The sequence below is a fragment of the Bubalus kerabau genome, chromosome 19, assembly GCF_029407905.1.
Source record: "Bubalus kerabau isolate K-KA32 ecotype Philippines breed swamp buffalo chromosome 19, PCC_UOA_SB_1v2, whole genome shotgun sequence".
Classification (NCBI taxonomy): Eukaryota; Metazoa; Chordata; class Mammalia; order Artiodactyla; family Bovidae; genus Bubalus; species Bubalus kerabau.
The window spans coordinates 59,550,317-59,569,330 of record NC_073642.1 but is presented as its reverse complement, the minus strand read 5'-3'; the positions used below and the strand labels follow the sequence as shown (position 1 = coordinate 59,569,330).

The window sequence follows — 19,014 nt, the reverse complement described above, 5'->3', positions numbered from 1 at the left end:
GCACCCTTCACTTTGGCCTCTTCAGGCAGCCATTCTCAACAGAACAGGTACTTCCCCAGAGGAACACTCCGAAAGCTTGCTGGGGCACTTCTGATTTCCACAACCATTTGGAGCAGCGCTATTAGGTTTCCGTGACTGAGGGCCAGGCATACCAGATATACTGGAAACACACAGGCCTGTCCCCCGCAGTGAAGTGGTGTCACGTGACTGCAATGTCCCGCTGCAAGTCCATGTGGGTGAAACACTTGAAAACCTACTTATAAATGATCTGAGCCCAGACTCTCACAGGGCCACAGGTATTTTAGCTCAGCTAAAAACGCCATCCCCCCACCACCAATTTTTAATTCCCATGTAATTTTCTATGAAAATAAATCAGAGGAAGATTTCTATTTTGTTTCTGGGGAACTGAATGTGACTCACCATTGCAGAAAGCTGCATGGCTGGTAGTGATCGTGGCTGTGGTGTGGAAGGGCCGATGCAACAGGTGTGCAGCCGAGAGCACTCCCACCTGGTCCCGCATCTGACAGTATCACTGCCGCTTCAAGCGTAGTCACGGCAAAGATTTACATACTTAAAGAAACGTTATCTTCTTATAGTTTCCTTTTCCCCTCCATATTGTAAAGCATTATTATTATTTTTTAAATTTTGTGGGTTGATTCTATTAACTACAAATTTCACCTCAGAGTAGTAAAGGGTGCCGGGGTCCAGCCCCGGTGGATCCAGGGAATTCGAAGCGGGGACGGCGTTGGCGATCAGAAAACTTCAGCTTATTTAAATGTAATTAAAGATATAAAGAGTGGTTAAATAAGGATAGCTCAGTGAGGAAACTCAGTGGAGAAAAGAGGCTGAATAATTCAGCCAGAAGGGGAGAGACAGAACGACATGGGGAGACCAAGTTTCAGTGAACAAGGCCTGCACTTTTTTTTCCAAAGTAGTTTTTATACCTTAAGTTATTCGTAGAGGAGAATGGGCGAAGGGGTAGAGTCATGCAGTAAGCCAGGCTTTCTTCCTGCAAACTTATCATATGCAAAAGTTTAGGTGATTTGCATCCTCTTCTGGCCCGGAGGCCTGTTAACATTTTAAGACCCTTTCTTCAGAAAACTTATTTTTCTCTAAAGGTGATTGATCAGGAGCCACCCTCCAAAAGCATTAGATAAAGTTGCATTCCTATAGGGCAAAGGTGTGGTGGGCTATAACAAGTAAAAGAATTAACTCAAGGGTCCAAGGTTACAAACATTGCCAGGGACACAGCAGGTAAGGGATATGGAGACTTAGCAGCAAACATTGGCCCAACAAGTGAAAAACCCATTCACCAATACAATTTCTAATCAATCTTTTAACTGCTCAAAGGAATCTGTATTTAGACAGTTTAGAACATCTCATGCCTCTCACAGTTGGGAGGCTGTGAGCAATCACATGTGGCCGGACAAGCCTGTCAGGCAGGCTAGAGAACCTTCAGAGGAGTTTGTAGGTTAAAACACTCTTGTCGCGTCCAGGAATTTTTATTAACTGGAGCTCTAAGTTAACTCCTTCTCTGAAAGAGGTGGTGGGGGACAGCCCCCAGTAAAGTCAGAGGTGTAGGTGAGAGCACAAAGTAGCAAAGTAGGCAGGCTCTGGTTATGGGGGTAGATGCTCGAGGATTTCCAGGGGGACTCCTGAGGCTCGATCCCGCCTTTGCGTATGTCGAGCCTCCTTCCTCATGACCTTTGCCACGGGCGGAGTGCCTCACAACGGCCCCTAACAAAGGGCACATAAAATATTTATATTATCAAAAAGAGCCTAACAGTCTGAGAGTTCTTGTCTTAAAGGGTCTACATCAGCCTTGACTTTCAGTGTTTGAGGATTTAGTCTTAGAAGTCCATCGACCTGGTGAAGCAGAGAGTTGACCTTGAAATAGGCTCTTTATGTCTGGTGGGGATTAAAGGGTCTGTCTCTCCCACTGGCGGGGCTTCCCAGGTGGCACAGTGGTAAAGAATCTGCCTGCCAATGCAGGATATGAAACAGACGTGAGTTCAGTCCCTGGGTGGGGAAGATCCCTTGGAGAAGGAAATTGTAACCCATTCCAATATTCTTGCCTGGAGAATCCCCAAGCACGGAGGAGCCTGGTGGGCTACAATCCATGGTGTTGCAAAGAGTTGGACATGACTTAGCAACTAAACAACGACAGCTCTCCCAGTGGACTGAAAAGTTTCCCTGGGAGGTGTTGGGAGCAGGTCTTACTCATTTCTGCCTTCCCTCCTCACACAGAGCCCAGCTTTGAGTTGGGGACCCAGGAGGCCTCCGTGGGATCCAGCCCTTCCTTCCTGCGAGGTGTTCAGCGCCTGCAGCGACTATGTCCCACGAGGACCTGGATGTCACTGGGGTGCTGCCTGGGTTGAGAAGCAGATGCTCTCATGGAGGAATTGCTCAAGAGTCAGGAGTGCAGGATTGCAGGGGATTATGGGAAGCCTCTCTCTCCATCTTGGCTTTCCCAGAAACGCCACCATCTCCAAGCAGGATGTTAATCAGTAACAGCCCCCCGAGGGGGGTCACACTTTGGAATAGCAAATATTTACTGCAGGCTTTCAGCTGCAAGCCCTAACCTTCTGTCTTTGCCCTGAATGAAGGACCTTCCCAGGCACCGGGTGGCCACTCACTGGTAAGAATAGTGGATCAAAGGGAGGCTTCACAGTGTCTGCCTAATGAGGGATGGGGAGAGAAGACCTTCTGTCCTCTCTGGGTGGATTCCCCGGGGAGGGGGTAACAACCTGGGCCATGCTGAGCCCTCATTCCTGGACTGGATGGGGCGGGCAAGGAGGTGGGGGTGGTAAGAGGCTTGTTGTAGACACAGGAGGCTTCCTCCGCAGAGAGGAGGCCAGTGGAAGAGGCTTTGAAGGCTTGAGATGTCATGCCCGCAACACTCCGTTCAAGCCCCACATAGCTCCCTGGCCTTCTTCCCAGATACCTGTCTGCCCAAGCAAGTGAGTCCCTGCTGCTTCCAGATTTGGGGGTGGGTTTGCAGCTGCAGGTACATTCAGGGTTGCAAAGTGGTGAGTGGTTAATTTCTTACCACTCAGGTTCTATTTAGAGTGCTGCATCTCTGTGTCATCCTTAAACAAAAAAAAAATTTTCTTTTAATTTTATTTATTTATTTATTTTTGGCTGTGTTGGGTCTTCATTACTGCACGGACTTTTCTCTAGTTGTGGCAACCAGGGGCTACTCTCTAGTTTGCAGTCCATGGACTTCTCATTGCCGTGGCTTCTCATGTGGAGTACGGGCTCCAGATGGGCAGGTTTCAGTGGTTGTGGCTCATGGGCTTTGGTCCATGGCATACGGGATCTTCCCGGAGCAGGGATTGAACCCGTGTCTCCTGCATTGGCAGGCGGATTCTTCACCACTGAGCCACACAGGAAGCCCCTTAGAAAGTGAAAGTGTTGGTCACTCAGTCGTGTCCGACTCTTTGCAACCCCATGGACTGTAGCCCGCCAGGCTCCTCTATTCATGGGATTCTCCAGGCAAGAATACTGGAGTGAGTAGCCATTTTCTTCTCCAGGGGATCCTCCTGACCCAGGGATTGAACCTGGGTCTCCCACATTGCAGGCAGATTCTTTACCATCTGAGCCACCAGGGAAGCCCCTTAAACAAAATTAGTGGCAATTACAATGAAGTGAAGATGAATAGGTTCAGGAATAGCAGAGGAATTGCAATTCGGTACAAAGAGGCAAACCAGAGGCAATTCTCAAAGAGACAAAGCCAGGCTGGCTTTTATTCGGTTCTGGGAGGAAGCTGGGGAGGGTTGCTTTGAACAAAAGCTCATTGGAGGAGAATGAGAGTTCAGAGTTATGGCAATTTCTTGTTGGAACCAAGTGGTGGGTAGTTTGCTGTTGCTAAGGTATGTGAAAATCTTCTTTCTTCCTGCTGATCATGAATACTGAGATGAGTGGGAATGTGTGAGAACCCACCCTGCCATCTCCTTCTTCAGGGGTATCTTCACAACCCAGGGATCAAACCAGCATCTCCTACATTGGCAGGCAGATTCTTTACTACCAGCACCACCTGGAAACCATCACAGACAGAAGTGACTCTGGATTTAAGAGTATCGCTGTGGGATTAATTTATAAAGGGGTGCTAAAGCCTGTGATCTAATGAAGGCATGAACCTGGGTACATTTGGTACACTCCAGCAGGTAAAGACTCCAGCAGGTCTTTCCCCAGCACATTTAATACTGGAGTTACCTTTAGAGTGCAGACTTGCCATTTAGAATTGGGCAAAGCTTCCTAAATGCTCACAGAAAACAGAGGAGTATTTCGCTGAGTAAGGTCATGCCACTCAAGCTATGGAAAGAACGAGGCCCTGGATCCTGTTTAGCAAGAGCCAAAAGCAATGTGCTAAGTCCCGGAGCCAGGGGTCATCTTGTAGCTGGCCCAGTGAGGACACAGGCCTTTGCGTCAACAAGAGGCTGGGGAACCTCACCCCGTCAGCACATTTTGCTTCAGGTGGCCTGGCTCAGAGTGAGGGTCTCTGCTGATGGAAACTGTGAGGCCTGTGGCCTCCCTTGCCCTGTGTGCCCTGCGCTGAGTGGTCTTGCCCCCACCCAAGCCCTCCTGGGGCAGTGGCTTCAGGAGAGAGTAAGGGTGCCTCTCAGTGACCTTCCCAGCCAGCCTCTGGTGGTGTCAACACCAGGAGCCCCGTGTGCCCATGGGGGTTTATTCAGATGGAAACTACAGGTGATTGGGAGCTAGGCTCTGTGCCCAAGGATGAGAGGGAGGCCAGAGAGGGGGCAGTGGTGGGGAGTGTGGGATTTGGAGACCCATTGCCCAAGCTGGAGGGCTGGCTCCTCTAGAACAGGCAGCCTTGGGGTGGGCAGGAGGACGCACTTCACAGGTGAGGGTTAGGTGAGATGGTCCAAGAGGAGCTTAGCCTGGGCAAGTGGTTTGAATTGGCTCATCATCTGTTCCTATCCTGGGGGCTCCAGAGAGAGTGAAGGCAGGAAGTCCTGAGAGGAGCTCTGTGACTGGGCCCCAGTGCTGGGCCGAGCGCTGTAGGGGAGGCACAGCGGGGTCTATTGCAGAATCAGGCAAACTCAGCATTCATCCTTGCCCCATGGCCACCCAGACCCTCTAAGTCCCCAACCCAAGGCGTCCCCAGGTCCAAGTCCCCACAGCCCAGCTTGAACAGGCTGCCGTATTGCCCAGCGATCCAGGGCAGCGAATGAAGCAAGCAGACAGTTAAAGTTCTGGGAAGACCTTCCGACACCTGGCACTGCTGTGACCCACACCCAGTGAGGCCCAGGACCCACACCACATCCCCTTGCATCCCTTCCCCTTTTGGCTTTCTGCCGTTCCCCTGGGAGGAACTGGAATGGGTGAGGACAGCTGGGGGAGACCAGGAGCTGCCCGAGGGCCTGATCCCTGATGGAATCTGGAGGAGGTTTCTCTCCGTGAAACAAGACACCTCCCCTCCCACCGACTCAGGTGACAAACGTGACCCTCCTTGCTCAGGGTCTCCCCAGCCCTGCCTCGGGGAGATAAGCCCCGACCCCCAGGAAAGAAGCGAGGTCACCGGAGGAGCTGTACCAGGACCCAGGGAGGAGGTGGGCATCAGACATTAAGGACGGTCTCTGCCTTCTTTTCTCCCAAGGAAGCCTTGCTGCTGACCGGGCCTCCACGCTGCCCTGATGCGGGCGGTGCTGAGCCTCCCGCTGGCCTGCCTCCTGGCCCAGGCATGGCTGGTGCCCGGTTCTACCCTTGCTTCCCACTCGCCAGAGGCCCAGGCAGGGCTGGAGACTCTGCTGACCCCCAGGGCCCAAAACAAGACCAGCCAGACCAGCGAGAGACTGTGGACTCCAGAGGAGGAGGAGGAAAGGGAGGAAGACTCCCCCTGGCTGTCGGCCGAGGGGCAGCAGCTCTCCAGAGAGACCTCCAACTTGGGGTTCAACCTGCTACGTAAGATCTCCCTGAAGCATGACGGCAACGTGGTCTTCTCCCCACTCGGCCTGGCCTGGGCCATGGCTGCCTTGACTCTGGGGGCCAGGGGGCACAGCAGAGCCCAGCTGGAGGATCTCCTCTTGCAGGCCTGGAACCAGACCTGGCCCGCGGTGAACCAGACCCGACCACCGCGCCTGCCTGCCCTCTTCAAGCAGCTACGAGAGAGCCTCTCCCATAACCCAGAGCTGGGCCTGGCCCAGGGGAGTTTCGCCTTCATCCACAGGGACTTTGACATCAGAGAGACCTTCCTCAATCTCTCCAAGAGGTATTTCGATATGGAGTGTGTGACTGTGGATTTTCACAACACTTCCCAGGCCAAAAGGCTCATAAATCATTACATGAACCAAGAGACGCAGGGGAAACTTCCCAAACTCTTTGATGAGATTAATCCTGACACCAAATTAATTCTTGTGGATTACATCTTGTTCAAAGGTACTTGGATAACGTTCTGCTCTTCCAGGGCCGTGGGTCTCTTCGCCTGTCTCTTCCTTTCCTGCTGGGCCTGTGTCCGGTTGATGCCAAGGGATTTCCTAGGAACATGTTGTTCTCGGGTTTCACAAACAGATTGAAACATGCATTGAACAGGTAGGATGTACCAGGCACAGTGCCAGACGACATGTCCATTTGATGCCCCTGCTCTGGGGCCCTCACGTGTCTGCAGGGCTTACTGCTAGATTTCCAAGCATATCTATACAACTCTCCTCTGACATTCTGACCTGGGGAACCTTCTGGGTTATTTTTTTTTTTTTTTTAAAGCAGATCATCTGAGATATTTAGGGTTGCATCTTTGCTCCTTCACCCTCTACTTCTGTGACCTGGGGCAAGTGACAAAATCCCTTGTCCTTGGATTCTCAGTATAGAAAATGCAGACTCTCCCACCTCCTACAGAGAAGTGAGGCTCAGAGAGGTTGGCCAGATCAAGGTCACATGGTAAACGGCAGAAGCTGAACTCAGATGAGGGGTTCATCCCAGGTCCTTTCCATCCTGCCTTTCTTGGGCAGCACTGGCTTTGCATGGCCACGTTGTAGCAGGAAGGTGACACCAGGGGACTTGCAATGTCCGGGAGGAGGACTTTCATCGAGCCAGGCCGGACAGATGTCTGTGTGTAGAGCTGTGTGCCTGCGTGCTGGCGGCGGCCTCTGGCTTGTGCAGCTGCTTGTTGACAAGGCGCCCCCCAGAGCCTCACTGAGCACAGGATGGGTGGGAGCGTCATCACTGCTGCCCCAGGGGCCTCTGTTTGCACACTGTGTGCCCCAAGGAGTGGTCAGAGAGCCCTTCCTGCAGACAGGGCTGTGGCCAGGCCCACCGTCTTCTTAGGTTGGAGCTAACCAACCACAAGGAAGTGAGTGTAGACAGAAGTGGGTCCTTCGGGCATCATCTAGAATGAGTGGCTTTTGTTCACCCTGTGTTTTGTCCAGAACAGGGAGGGAGCCACAGGTGGTTAGGAGACATCTCCTTGCTTCAGTGTGTGATTCCAGCAGGCCTTTGGGTAGATTCGTGTGTGTGTGTGTGTGTTTAATGGGCTTCCTTTGTGGCTCATTTGGTAAAGAATCCGCCAGCAATGCAGAAGACCTGGATTCAATCCTAGGTTGGGAAGATCCCCTGGAGAAGGGAAAGGCTACCCACTCCAGTATTCTGGCCTGGAGAATTCCATGGAGTGTTTTGTCCGTGGGGTCGCAAAGAGTCGGACACGACTGAGCGACTCTCACCACTTTATTTTTGGCTGTGTTAGGTCTCTGTTTTGTCACACTCCATAGTTGTGGCACTCAGGCTTAGTTGCCCCACAGCATGTGGGGCATTGGACCAGGGCATTGGACCCCTGCATTGGACCAGGGATCAAACCTGTGTCGCCTGCATTGGAAGGCAGATTCTGAACCACTGGACAACGAGGGAAGTACCTGGATTCATTTTTTGCCAGTTTGGAAAGAAGCCTGGGAAAGGCTGATCTTTGGGAAATTTATCCTGGCTGCCTGCATCCATGCATGCTAAGTCGCTTTACTCATGTCCAACTTTGTGCGACCACATGGGCTATAGGACCCCAGGCCCTTCTGTCCATGGGGATTCTCCAGACAAGAATACTGGAGTGGGTTGCCATGCCTTCCTCCTGACTGCTTGAGCTATGGTCAAAACAAATCCAGTAAGGATACCTGTCTTAATTGGACAGAAAGGGGGAAAGAACACTGGCCCTTTATTACTTTGGCAAGAATGATGCTTTAGGGGAGGATCATTTCTACAATGAGTTTCTTTCTTACCTGTTCAGGGAAATGGCTGATCCCTTTTGACCCTGCTCTTACCGAAATGGGCACTTTCTACCTGGACAAGTACAAGGCGGTCAAGGTGCCCATGATGTACAGGTCAGGCAAGTTTGCCTCCACTTTTGATAAGAATTTTCGTTGCCATGTCCTCAAGCTGCCCTACCGAGGAAATGCCTCCATGCTGGTGGTCCTCATGGGGAGGATAAGTGACCATCTCACCCTTGAAGACTACTTGACCACAGACCTGGTGGACACGTGGCTCAGGAACATGAAAACCAGGTACAGCTCTCCTGTCGCCCTGCTCCAGCTCAGCCTCTCCTTCCCCGTGGGCACTCCCAATTCCATTCTGTGCCTGCCCTGCCCCACGGTGGGCTCCCTGATGACAGGGGCTGCATTTGTCCTGTTTTCCACTCTGTCAGCGTCTATCGCAATGCGTGGCTCCTTGTTCACTCAGCCAGTCCTTATCAAGGCTCTCCCACTTGTCAGGCATTGTGATGCGTGCACGATGCCAGCCCTCCTTGTGGAGCTCACATTCTAGTGAGGTGCCAGTGGGCACCAGGGAAGGCCAGGCCAAGAAGGTAGACGTAAGCAAACACTTACGATGAAGGAGGGTTGTCAGGGTGCCCTGGGAGAGAGAAGAGTTACAGGCAAAAGTGTGAAAGTTCTGGGTTAGGAGTGTGCTTGGTGGGTTTGAGGCACAATGAGGTGGCCGGTGAGGCTGCAGCAGTTTGGAGATGAGGTCGCAGGGGAACCAGTAGCCGTCACCCAGGACTGTACATTACAGGCCCTGGGAAAGACTTGGGCTTTTCCCAAAAGAGATGGGAAGCCACTGGAGTCAAGCTGAGGAGCAACATGATCTGTGCTTGTTGAGAAAAGACACTGGGGCCATGTGGAAAGAGCAAGGGGACCAGTCACATGGTCAGTGTAAGCACCCAGATCAGGATGCTCGGCAGGTAGTGGCAATGGAGGTAAGGAGGAGCAGCAGGTCCTGGAACCGTGAACCTGGAAGTCACAGGATTGGCCCATGGACTGGAATGTGGGTGAGAGAAAAAGGGGGGAGTCAAAGATGAAGTTTTTGGCCTTAGCAACTGGAAAGATTTGCCACGTACTGAAAAGGGAGACTGTGGGACAAACATGCTGAGGGGTATGTGCAAAAGTTCAGTTGGAAAGAGCTGGATCAGAAATACCTATTAGACAGCCGGGTGGGGATATAAAAAAGGCAACAGCTGGGTATCAAAGGTTGGATCTGGTGTGTGCAGGGCGAGGTCCAGGCTGGGGAGTCAGCAGCACAAAAATGGAACCATGAGACCAGATGTGATGACCTGGGGAAGGGGCTGAGCACAGAGAGCAGGGGTGGGAGCAGAGGGCAGGCTCGCAAAAGCTTGTGGAATAAATTAATCCACCCATCAGGGTACGAGGAAGTCAGCACCAGTAAGGCCAAGGCGATGCCTCCTGAATCTGTCACTCCAGAATCTGACACAGAGGGAATTCCAGCTAAAGGTCCCAGTGTTCATTTTATCTTCATTCCTCTTCTTCAAATCCTTAGAGCCTAGCAAAGGACTTCAACATAGTAAGCCCTCAACAAATGTTTAGGCGAATCAATTTACATATCAGTCTTCAAGACCTGTCATGTCTTCAGTTACACTCCAGTGTGAGCCCTGCCCACCTCTACAAGAGAGGAAGAAGGAAGGGTTGAGGGGACAAAAGGAAATGAATATTCACTGGGCCTCTACTCTATACCAGACATCGTTCTGGGTGCTTAACACATGTTATGTCATTGACTCCTCTGAAGAACACTGTGAAATCCATATTGGTATCCAGATGAAGACACTGGGACTTCTTTAAGACTAACTTAGTACCAGTCAGTAGTTCACATCCTTTTATTTTTGAGCCACAGAACCCATCTTTCTAAACAAGGGTAAGAACTCCAATGTACATCTTTATAGGTGGCATAGAAAGACCTGAATGGGCTTTTTGGCCAACCCAATATAGCTAGATAGATAGGCAGAGAGAGACAGACAGATAGATAAATATCAGAGTTTCTCTGGCTAAAAATAAATAAGGGGTTGAAAATTTCCTTTGCTCCCCTCCCCCTGTCCATTTCCAGACTCCCAAGTTTCTCCTGGAATCCTGGGAGTCTGCAGAATAGGGACTGAAAACAACCATCCTCCAGGAGCCTGCAGGATTCATGGCAGGAGGTATTTGGTTGGGTTGTTTTTAAGACAGGGGGAAATGGATACAAAGTATGGCATCTTTCCCTAAAGAGAATGTGAGTCATTGACTGGGAAATAAAACTGGTTTCCTGAAGCAGAAGTAATACATATTTGGTAAGTCAGAACTCTGTTATCTGAGTCAGACCATGACAAAAGAGCAGAATGAGCTACACTCAACTGAAGGAGACTTGTTACTAGCAATAATCTTGGAGGAAGGTGAAGTGACCTTTTTAGTGTTCAGAATCTAAGGTTTTTGTCTACGGTTCACCATTATATGTACTTGTACCACAGAAAAATGGAAGTTTTCTTTCCAAAGTTCAAGTTAGACCAGAAGTATAAGATGCATGAGCTGCTTAAACAGATGGGAGTCCGAAAAATCTTCTTACCCTGGGCTGACCTAAGTGATCTCATGGTTACTGAAAGAAATCTGAAAGTTTCCAAGGTAAGTCAGGCTCTTTCAGGGGAATCCAAGAGAACAAATATTTTTCCATCCCACTGAATGTCAATAAAAGGCCAAGTTGTAGTAGAAAAGTGAAAAGTCACTCAGTCGTGTCCAGCTGTTTGCGACCCCATGGAATATACAGTCCATGGAATTCTCCAGGCCAGAATACTGGAGTGAGTAGCCTTTCCCTTCTCCAGGGGATGTTCCCAACCCAGGGATGGAACCCAGGTCTCCTGCACTGTAGGCGGATTCTTCACCAGCTGAGCCACAAGGGAAGCCTTGTAGTAGAAAACTAGATTAAAATTCCCAAAGACTTGAAACAGCGCCCAAGCTGGATGTTTGAAGAATTGGAGCTACTTTATTAAAACATCTGTTTATGTAGAGCTCCCTCTCTTCTTTCTCAGTGCTTAAGGAGAAATTTACCCCAAAATGGAACTGGTTCACAGATTCACTTAGAATTCCATGAAACTGCACCACCTTACGGTTTTATTCATTTATTTGGGTGGGTGGAGGGGCTGCACTCTGCAGCATGTGGGATCTTCGTTTCCTGACCATGAATTGAACCCATACTCCCTGCAGTGGAAGGGTCATCTTAACCACTTGACTGCCAGTGAAGTCCACTGCTTTGGAGAGGGAAGAGAACCCCAGAGGTTATCTGCCTAACTTCCTGCCTCTTGTGAAAACCCCCTCTGATATATCCCTACAAAACAATCTTCCAGTTTTGTTTTTTAATGTTTGCAGTGACAAGGAACTTATTTGAAAAGCAGCTCAATCCACAAATGGCAAAAACTGTTTTTGAGTTTTATTCATATATATATTTTGACCTGTAATTCCCCCAACTTACATTCTTTGTCCCTAGTTCTGCCTCTATAGCATCCAACACATGCATTTCTGCTACAAACACATGAAAGATTGAAGAAATGTGTTTCGGTTTTAGAGCTTAAATTCTAAATTATTGATATTTTCCCTTTGTTTACTCCAGGAAGGGAATTTTCACTCCAGGAACTTAAGAGAATGTCTAGGTATTGTTTTCATTATCTTTTAGAATAATTATACAGGTCCATTATTCACATCACATGAGGTTCTTGGACAAAAGGGCCTCGCGAACAGGACGGGTGGCCTATATCCAGGCCACCTGCGTTCAGAAAGACTTCAGGGACCCAGAGGCTTGCTCAGGGGACACCTTAGAGTGGTGCCAGGTTCTAGGAAACCGCTACAGAAGAATAACCACATTCCTGCCCCACCTCCCTCCCACCCCCTGCCTGCCAGAAATAAGGTCAAAGTTCTCAGGGGTTCCAGACAGCTTGAAAACCTTCCAGGAGGAATATCAGCTCAGTTCAAAAATCAGTAACACAGAGACTTCCCTGATGGTCCACTGGTTAAGATTCCACACTCCCAATGCAGGGGGCCTGGGTTCAATCCCTGCTCAGGGAACTAGATTCCACATGCTGCAACTAAGGGTTTGCATGCCACAGCTAAGACCCGGTACAGCCAAATGAATAAATATTTTTAAAAATCAGTAGCACAAAGTGCATGCTCAGTATTTGTTGATTTGATCCACGTGTGTGTGAAATGGCCAGCCACAGAGTCCCCTGGTCCCTGGCCAGAATGAATTTCACAATCGGGTTCCTGGTATCTCCTGCGGGTGTTTGAGGGGCTTCTGTGGCAGTTGCTAGGGCAACCGCAGACCATTCCTCTCTGCAGATGAGCTCTATACCAGTACATCCCGAGAGCACAGCCCCGTGGGTAAGGACCATAACAACAAGTGTTCAGGGATTCAGTGAATCCCCTCATCTCCATGAGCACACAAATGGTCTTCCATGTATTTCCTTTCCTAGGTTTTACAAAGAGCTATGATTGAGGTGGATGAAGAAGGTACAGAGGCAATGGCAGGAACCCTATTAGAAATCACTGCTTATTACATGCCTCCCATCATCAGAGTGGACCGGCCATTTCTCTTCATCATCTATGAAGAAACCTCCAGAACCGTGCTATTTCTGGGCCGGGTGGTGAATCCGACTCTCCTGTGATTTACAGCACGCGTGAGTCCTTGGAGCTACAGCGATGCTGGATCCAAGGTGTCTGAATCCACACGGGACATTGGCACTGGTGTCCCCCCTTGTTCTCAAGTGCTAATTTGAGCCATTCTTAGATCTGCATATGAAATTCAAGCTTATTTTAAGGAGATGTTTGTATGAGCTGGCTGGTATTTTAAGCCTGTTTCTAAGAGCCTATGTTATTAACTGAAACCATCTTGGTATCTGGACTCAGCAGAACTCTATTTCAAGATGAAGTCTTTGGGAAGACAAGTTCGCATTCTCCATGGGTCATGCGCTTCACTCCCTTTACTGCTCCCTGCTGCGAATTAGTGTTTTATTTTAACCTACTATAGAATAATTTCTTGGCAACTAAAATTAGAAAAAAATAGCTGTAGTCAGGCCTGACCACAGCATCTGCTGCCATGTGGCTTTGTCTACTCCATGAAGCCACAAACTGAGCTACAGATCTTCCAGTTCAACCTCTTAATTCTATTATACAAAGCCAAGAAACGGGAAAGTGGAGAAAGGGCCACAGTAAGGCTTTCATGGGGCTTCCCAGCTAGTGCTGGTGGTAAAGAACCCACCTGCCAGACTCGAGTTCGATCCCTGGGTTGGGAAGATCCCCTGAAGGAAGGCATGGCAACCCACTCCAGTATTCTTGCCTGGAGAATCCCCAGAGGAGCCTGGTGGGCCACAGTCCATAGGGTCACAAAGAGTCGGACACAACTGAGCGACTGAGCACACACGGATGCATGCAAGGCTTTCATGGGCCCCAGGCTCTTTCACCTTTGTGGATTCCTTCTTCCATTTATACACACACACACACACACACATATGTGTATATACATATATATATATACACACACATATGTGTGTATAATAAAAGTATTTTATGACTGTATTTGTATAAAGGTGAATATATTCTGGGTTATATCTGTCTTTATACTTTATACTAATACAAAGCATGGGACTTACTTAGAGCAAGAAATAAGACATCTTCATGGGTCCCTGAAAGCACTGTGGGCCTGACGTCCTATGCCTACAGCATCTAGTGGAGAAATCATACAGGGCATCTCAGAGGAAGAAAAACCAGTGCATCAGTGGCAGAATCAGGGCCCTGCCACTCCTGACTGCAGGCCCCGAGGCCGTCCCACTCTTTCTTCTTTCTGTCTAAAGCATCTCATGGGGTGCAGTTCAACAGGCGGCGTGTGTTCACGTCTGTTACCCGTTGTGATTAAATAGAATGTAAGCATGGACTTTGTCCCAAGGGTCAAAGAAAGAACAGCTTCTGAGCCCGTCGTCTTCTGTTATAGAGATAAGAAAATATTTTAGGAGTAAATTCAGAGACTCAGGAGTAAAGTTAACTATTTTTGGAATGTCAACTACGTTGACTAACCACCTAATTGGATTTTTATCTATTTGCTGGCCAATTTAAATATACTTAAATTTACTGTATTAGTTATTCCTCTTATTACAACTGACAGATTTATGTGAATAGTACCTAATGTGAATAGATAATAATAATAAGCCACACTCTAGAGACTGACTCTTTATCCTTCTAAAACCTGGATAATAGTTCACTCCTGTGTGCCCTCCACATGCACTGACTGACGCCGGTGAGCCAGGCAACTCTAGAGCCTAGAAAGAAACAAAAATAGAGGACTGACTTCAGTTCACATCCTTAAGCGACTTGTTACTATTCAATTAATGAGGTTCATTTGTAGAAAAATAGCACAAAGAGAAATAAAAGAGGGCTCAGGCAAATTATTTGTGTTTTTAGAAATGAAATCTAGAGAAGAAAGCCACAACACCCTCTGAAATAAACCATGTTTAGAGAACACAATACCCTCTGAAATAAATATGGCCAAACCCGGTCGTAAAAAGGTTCATTATTATCAAAGGATTCATAGAACATATACTCAAACTCTTGCCTTCTCTGCATATATTTGCACAAAAGGATGATGACATGGGACAATGATATCTAACGCATTACTCTTTAAGTCAGAAAATGGCCCTATTCTCTATAAAGAAATTAGTATTTCCCCACATATGCTTAAGAAGCTCCAAGGATACTAGATTTTCTAAATATGTATGCATGGTGAAAAAATGAAGATCAAGGAAAAATGTAACTGATCTTACAAAAAAATCAGTTTCAACTGAAAGGGAAAATTCTGAATATTCTAACAACACTTCACTATATTTAAGGGTCAGATTTTAAAAACTGTTCCTACACAGACACATACACACTCATACTCACTTCCTAACACACATGCCACAGCTGAGATCAGATTATTGAATTAATTGAATTCATTTTATCTTCATGGTATAAACCTAGTCAAGCTGAAGAGACTGTTCTATTTCAATTCAAATTATTTCACATATGCCACTGACTGTAGGTAAAATGGACTCACTCTTCCAGAATAAGGCATCTTTATAAAGCCCAGGAAGTCAAGTAACAGAAATGATTTTTAACTGTGATGAGGTTACGGGAGAGCAAAGCTCTATATGCTCTTCTCTATTAAGTAAAATCTTTTTAGCTCTATTTCTGCCAGTAAGATTGATTCTACAGGTCTGTTTTTTTTGCTTATAATGCTGATTAGTGATGTTCTAGACCTATCCTTAAAACTGCAAGTTTCCATGTCCCTATTTCTCTGCAGCTACAGTTAGAGATGTGTCTTTGTCACACAACTGGTTTAAAGGAACTATTTAATAAGGTGTTAGACTGAGAACTTTTACAAGAGTATCAATCATTTTTTCCAGTGGAAACTGAGGTACATATGGATATTCATAAATGTCACCAACTGGTTTTTTGCTCTATGTATCTGTCCTTGGAATTATAATTTTAACAAATATTTCAACAATTTTAGAAATTATCATGTTCTCTTGGAAAAAAAGAAAACCTCTAAACATAACTTTGATTGACTGTCTTAATTGATAATTTAGTGCCTAAGATAAGACTGCAGCTGACTTCTGTAAATTTCTGAGCTTTATAAGCCTTAGTGACTTTTCTGTCAAATCACTTTCTTCTTCTCCTGCATGCATGCTGAAGAAAAAGTCCGAACTCTGCTAAACTTATTGAACAAATAAACTAAAATTCTGCATTTTATTTAAAGTAACAGAGTCAATGCTGACTATGAACCAAAGTGCTAGAAAAACTGATGCTGCTTTGACATCCATTATGTACCCCCAATGCTCTCTCCTGGATCATAATGTACTCGGTTCCACGTTAGTGATGTTAGTAGGAGACATCACTAACATGGTTAAGTGAAGTCCACAAAGAATGTATGAACTAACCAGTATTGTCAAGCTTCTCATACCTAATCAATTTTTAACTACTGACAAAATGAATGGTTGAACAATTCCATTTACCTGATAGTCCTTCAATGAAAGATATTAAGCATCATTAAAAATAGCCAAAAAAGAGGCCATAGGTAAGGAAAGGGGGAAAACAAACACCATGAAAGCCTCATACTGAGTAGCTGCCCCCTGGGTGATTTTAGTTGATGTCTGTGCCCTTTTCTTGTTCATTACTTAAAAATAAACTGTCTTTAATTACAGAATAAAAACTTCAGAAAATATTTAAAACTGTTTTCACAAACACAGGTATCTCATTAACCTATGTTTTATTTTGAGTACATTCATTATTCATTATTTCACATTATAAAAAGTAACCACACACGCATATGCATTCACAAATTAGATCATCTTTATCATACATCAATATATTTTTTAAAAAAAAACAAATATTTTCAATATCAATATAATTATATGCTGATTGCATTTTGAAATAGAGAAGCTGACAATAGCTTCATACAGTATATCTCAAGAACTGACATTTTTAAAATCAAGAACTGTATAGGTTCCACAGGCAAATTTTGATGGAAATAATAGCATTAGTACAAATAAATGCTGTTGACATAGCTTAAGCATGATAGCTTGGAATAACAGCTGATTCAAACTAGATTCATCATTTCTAATTCAGTAAGGACAAATATAATCTAAAATGTAAACAAAGTATTTATAAAATAAATTCTTCTAGGTAACAAAGGAAATCATCAATCTATTATTTTTAAGGTAGTTGTAGCTAAAAGTTATCAGAAATCTTTGTAGAATTTTCATTGCCAAATTTTAATTTCGGATGTCCAGGTACGACATCTTGCCACCACGATTGCAGGACTGACATAAGTTAGGACAGCTGTTTGTACCCTGTTTAAGTGTGACTTTTCTATTGGGCTTGGAGATTCGTGAGAAAATGCAGTGACTTTTTTACTCCCAAGTCCCCCTCCAAGTGATTATCTAGGCAGGGTGATTTCAGTTGATTTGGGCCTTTCATACAATTTTTAAATGCTAAACTCTAGCACAGTTAAATAGATGGTTTCCTGCACAAATAAATGCAGACTTATCTCTTTTGTAGCAGTAGTTAAAGCACATACCTAATGTTTTTTTTTCATTACACTTCACTATAACATTAGAATTCTGTAACCACATTATTGTTCAAGAAATATATATTATACCTCCAAGGGAATATAATTTCAAATATGGAACGTATAACAACATCAGCTGCCATTATGTATCTTTCTCTTTTCCAGTCATCAGCCATTGCTTTAGCTTTTGTTCATCAATCACGTTATCTCCAGTTGTCTTTGTTTTGCCTCCTTCTTCAAGGAGATGGCCTAAGGATTGGATTTTCTGGATTTTCTTTGTCAGAAAGGAAGAAAGAAAGAAAGAAGAGAAGGAAGAAAGGGGGGAGGGAGGAGAAGAAAAAAGAAAACAAAACATTAAAAAGTTTATCCATATACTTACAAAGTAAAGAAACAGATATAATCTACTTTGAAAAAACCTAATATATGAGAACTGTGATTAAGCAGACAAGTGAATGACACATTAAAGTTTACTTGGAATAACCTTTAATTACTCAAATCTTATGTGCATCTAACATAGCATTCAATTCAATTCATACTTTTCCTGTTTTTCATTTCTATAACCATAGCGGAAATTAACACAACCTAAAATTATCAATCATCTGGCCTTGTAAAACGTAACATACAATGTATTCCTAAGCTTCCTTTAAGACACTGATATTTTTAAATGGCAGATGTATCATCTTTATGACAATGGAAAGTTGGAGAATGTACTGCATAGAATTTTTTTAAGCAGCAAAACAGAGATAATTAATACTTTCTGAAATCACTTCACAGGCTTATTTTAAGCAAAAAGGATAGATTTTCATTTGGATATGCCATAGTGCTGAATGGTAGATAAGAGTCCACAGAAACATGACTAATATCTACAGATACTGATTACCTATTGCAGTTATGTGGCAGTATGCATTCATGAGAAAGTCTAAATTAGAACCACATAACATGGAGAGACTTGTGGACTTGGAGATTCAGTTACACATTAACCAAGCAGCTGTGATACCAATACACTTCTTACTTCCGAATATTCAGAAAAAATACAAACTTCACGTGACTGTTTAGCAGTGTTTGTTTCTAGATTCATTTTTTTAAACAATTATATATGCAACTGATTATATGATTATATAATTCTATATTATAAATATTGAGCAAATAAAATTTAGTCCATAAAATGGAAAAGCATGCTCAACAATAAAAGAACACATAAAGAAGTAATCTGAAATAATGATCAGTTGCTCAGCTGTGTCCGACTCTTTGCGGCCTCATGGACTATAGCCTGCCAGATGCCTCTGTCCGTGGGAATTTTGAGGCAGGAATACTGGAGTGGGTTGCTATTTCCTCCTCCAGGGGATCTTCCTGACCCAGGGATCGAATTTACCCGCCGCTTGTGTCTTCTGCATTGGTAGGTAGATTCTTTACCACTGGTGCCAATAATGGAGAGCTGGTATAAGTAGATTAGATTGTAATGGTCTTTACTTTTAACAATAAATGACTATCGCATTTAGAAAGATGAGAATGAATTTCATTCTGATATTATTAAATGTGTTCTTCAATAGAAGAATTCCAGAGCAGTCTTTTGAGAGGAAGAGGGTCAAAAGTGATCAAGAGGAAGGATTTCAGGATGTCAAAATGTTAGGTGCCTCAGAGGATGAACTTAGTCTGTCCTGTCATTTCACAGAG

The 19,014-nt window shown here is 45.5% G+C and overlaps 3 protein-coding genes across 8 annotated transcripts in view; 2 read left to right on the top strand and 1 right to left on the bottom strand.

The window, feature by feature from the left end:
* DDX24 (DEAD-box helicase 24) overlaps positions 1-19,014 on the top strand; it is a 326,942-nt gene that overhangs the window by 64,914 nt on the left and 243,014 nt on the right. The window lies entirely within an intron of this gene.
* Positions 5,629-12,907, top strand: SERPINA10 (serpin family A member 10). Its single transcript, XM_055556562.1, has 4 exons — positions 5,629-6,399; positions 8,228-8,501; positions 10,727-10,877; positions 12,716-12,907. The coding sequence occupies exons 1-4, from the start codon at positions 5,658-5,660 to the stop codon at positions 12,905-12,907; spliced, it is 1,359 nt and encodes a 452-aa protein (XP_055412537.1). The 5' UTR covers positions 5,629-5,657.
* The window catches only part of PPP4R4 (protein phosphatase 4 regulatory subunit 4), a 101,169-nt gene continuing 98,679 nt past the window's right edge, over positions 16,525-19,014 (bottom strand). For all 5 annotated transcript variants that reach the window (XM_055556554.1, XM_055556552.1, XM_055556555.1 and 2 more), the window contains one exon: positions 16,525-17,614. In XM_055556554.1, the coding sequence (XP_055412529.1) occupies positions 17,590-17,614 (25 nt within the window). In that variant the 3' untranslated portion in view covers positions 16,525-17,589. The remainder of the gene's footprint in view (positions 17,615-19,014) is intronic.

What these genes read in the sequence shown, in the direction of transcription:
- SERPINA10 (XM_055556562.1), top strand. Translation starts at nt 5,658, where the DNA reads ATGCGGGCGGTGCTGAGCCTCCCGCTGGCCTGCCTCCTGGCCCAGGCA. An exon ending in GGATTACATCTTGTTCAAAG is followed by an intron (nt 6,400 to 8,227) that starts GTACTTGGATAA and finishes TTACCTGTTCAG; the next exon opens with GGAAATGGCTGATCCCTTTT. An exon ending in CTCAGGAACATGAAAACCAG is followed by an intron (nt 8,502 to 10,726) that starts GTACAGCTCTCC and finishes CTTGTACCACAG; the next exon opens with AAAAATGGAAGTTTTCTTTC.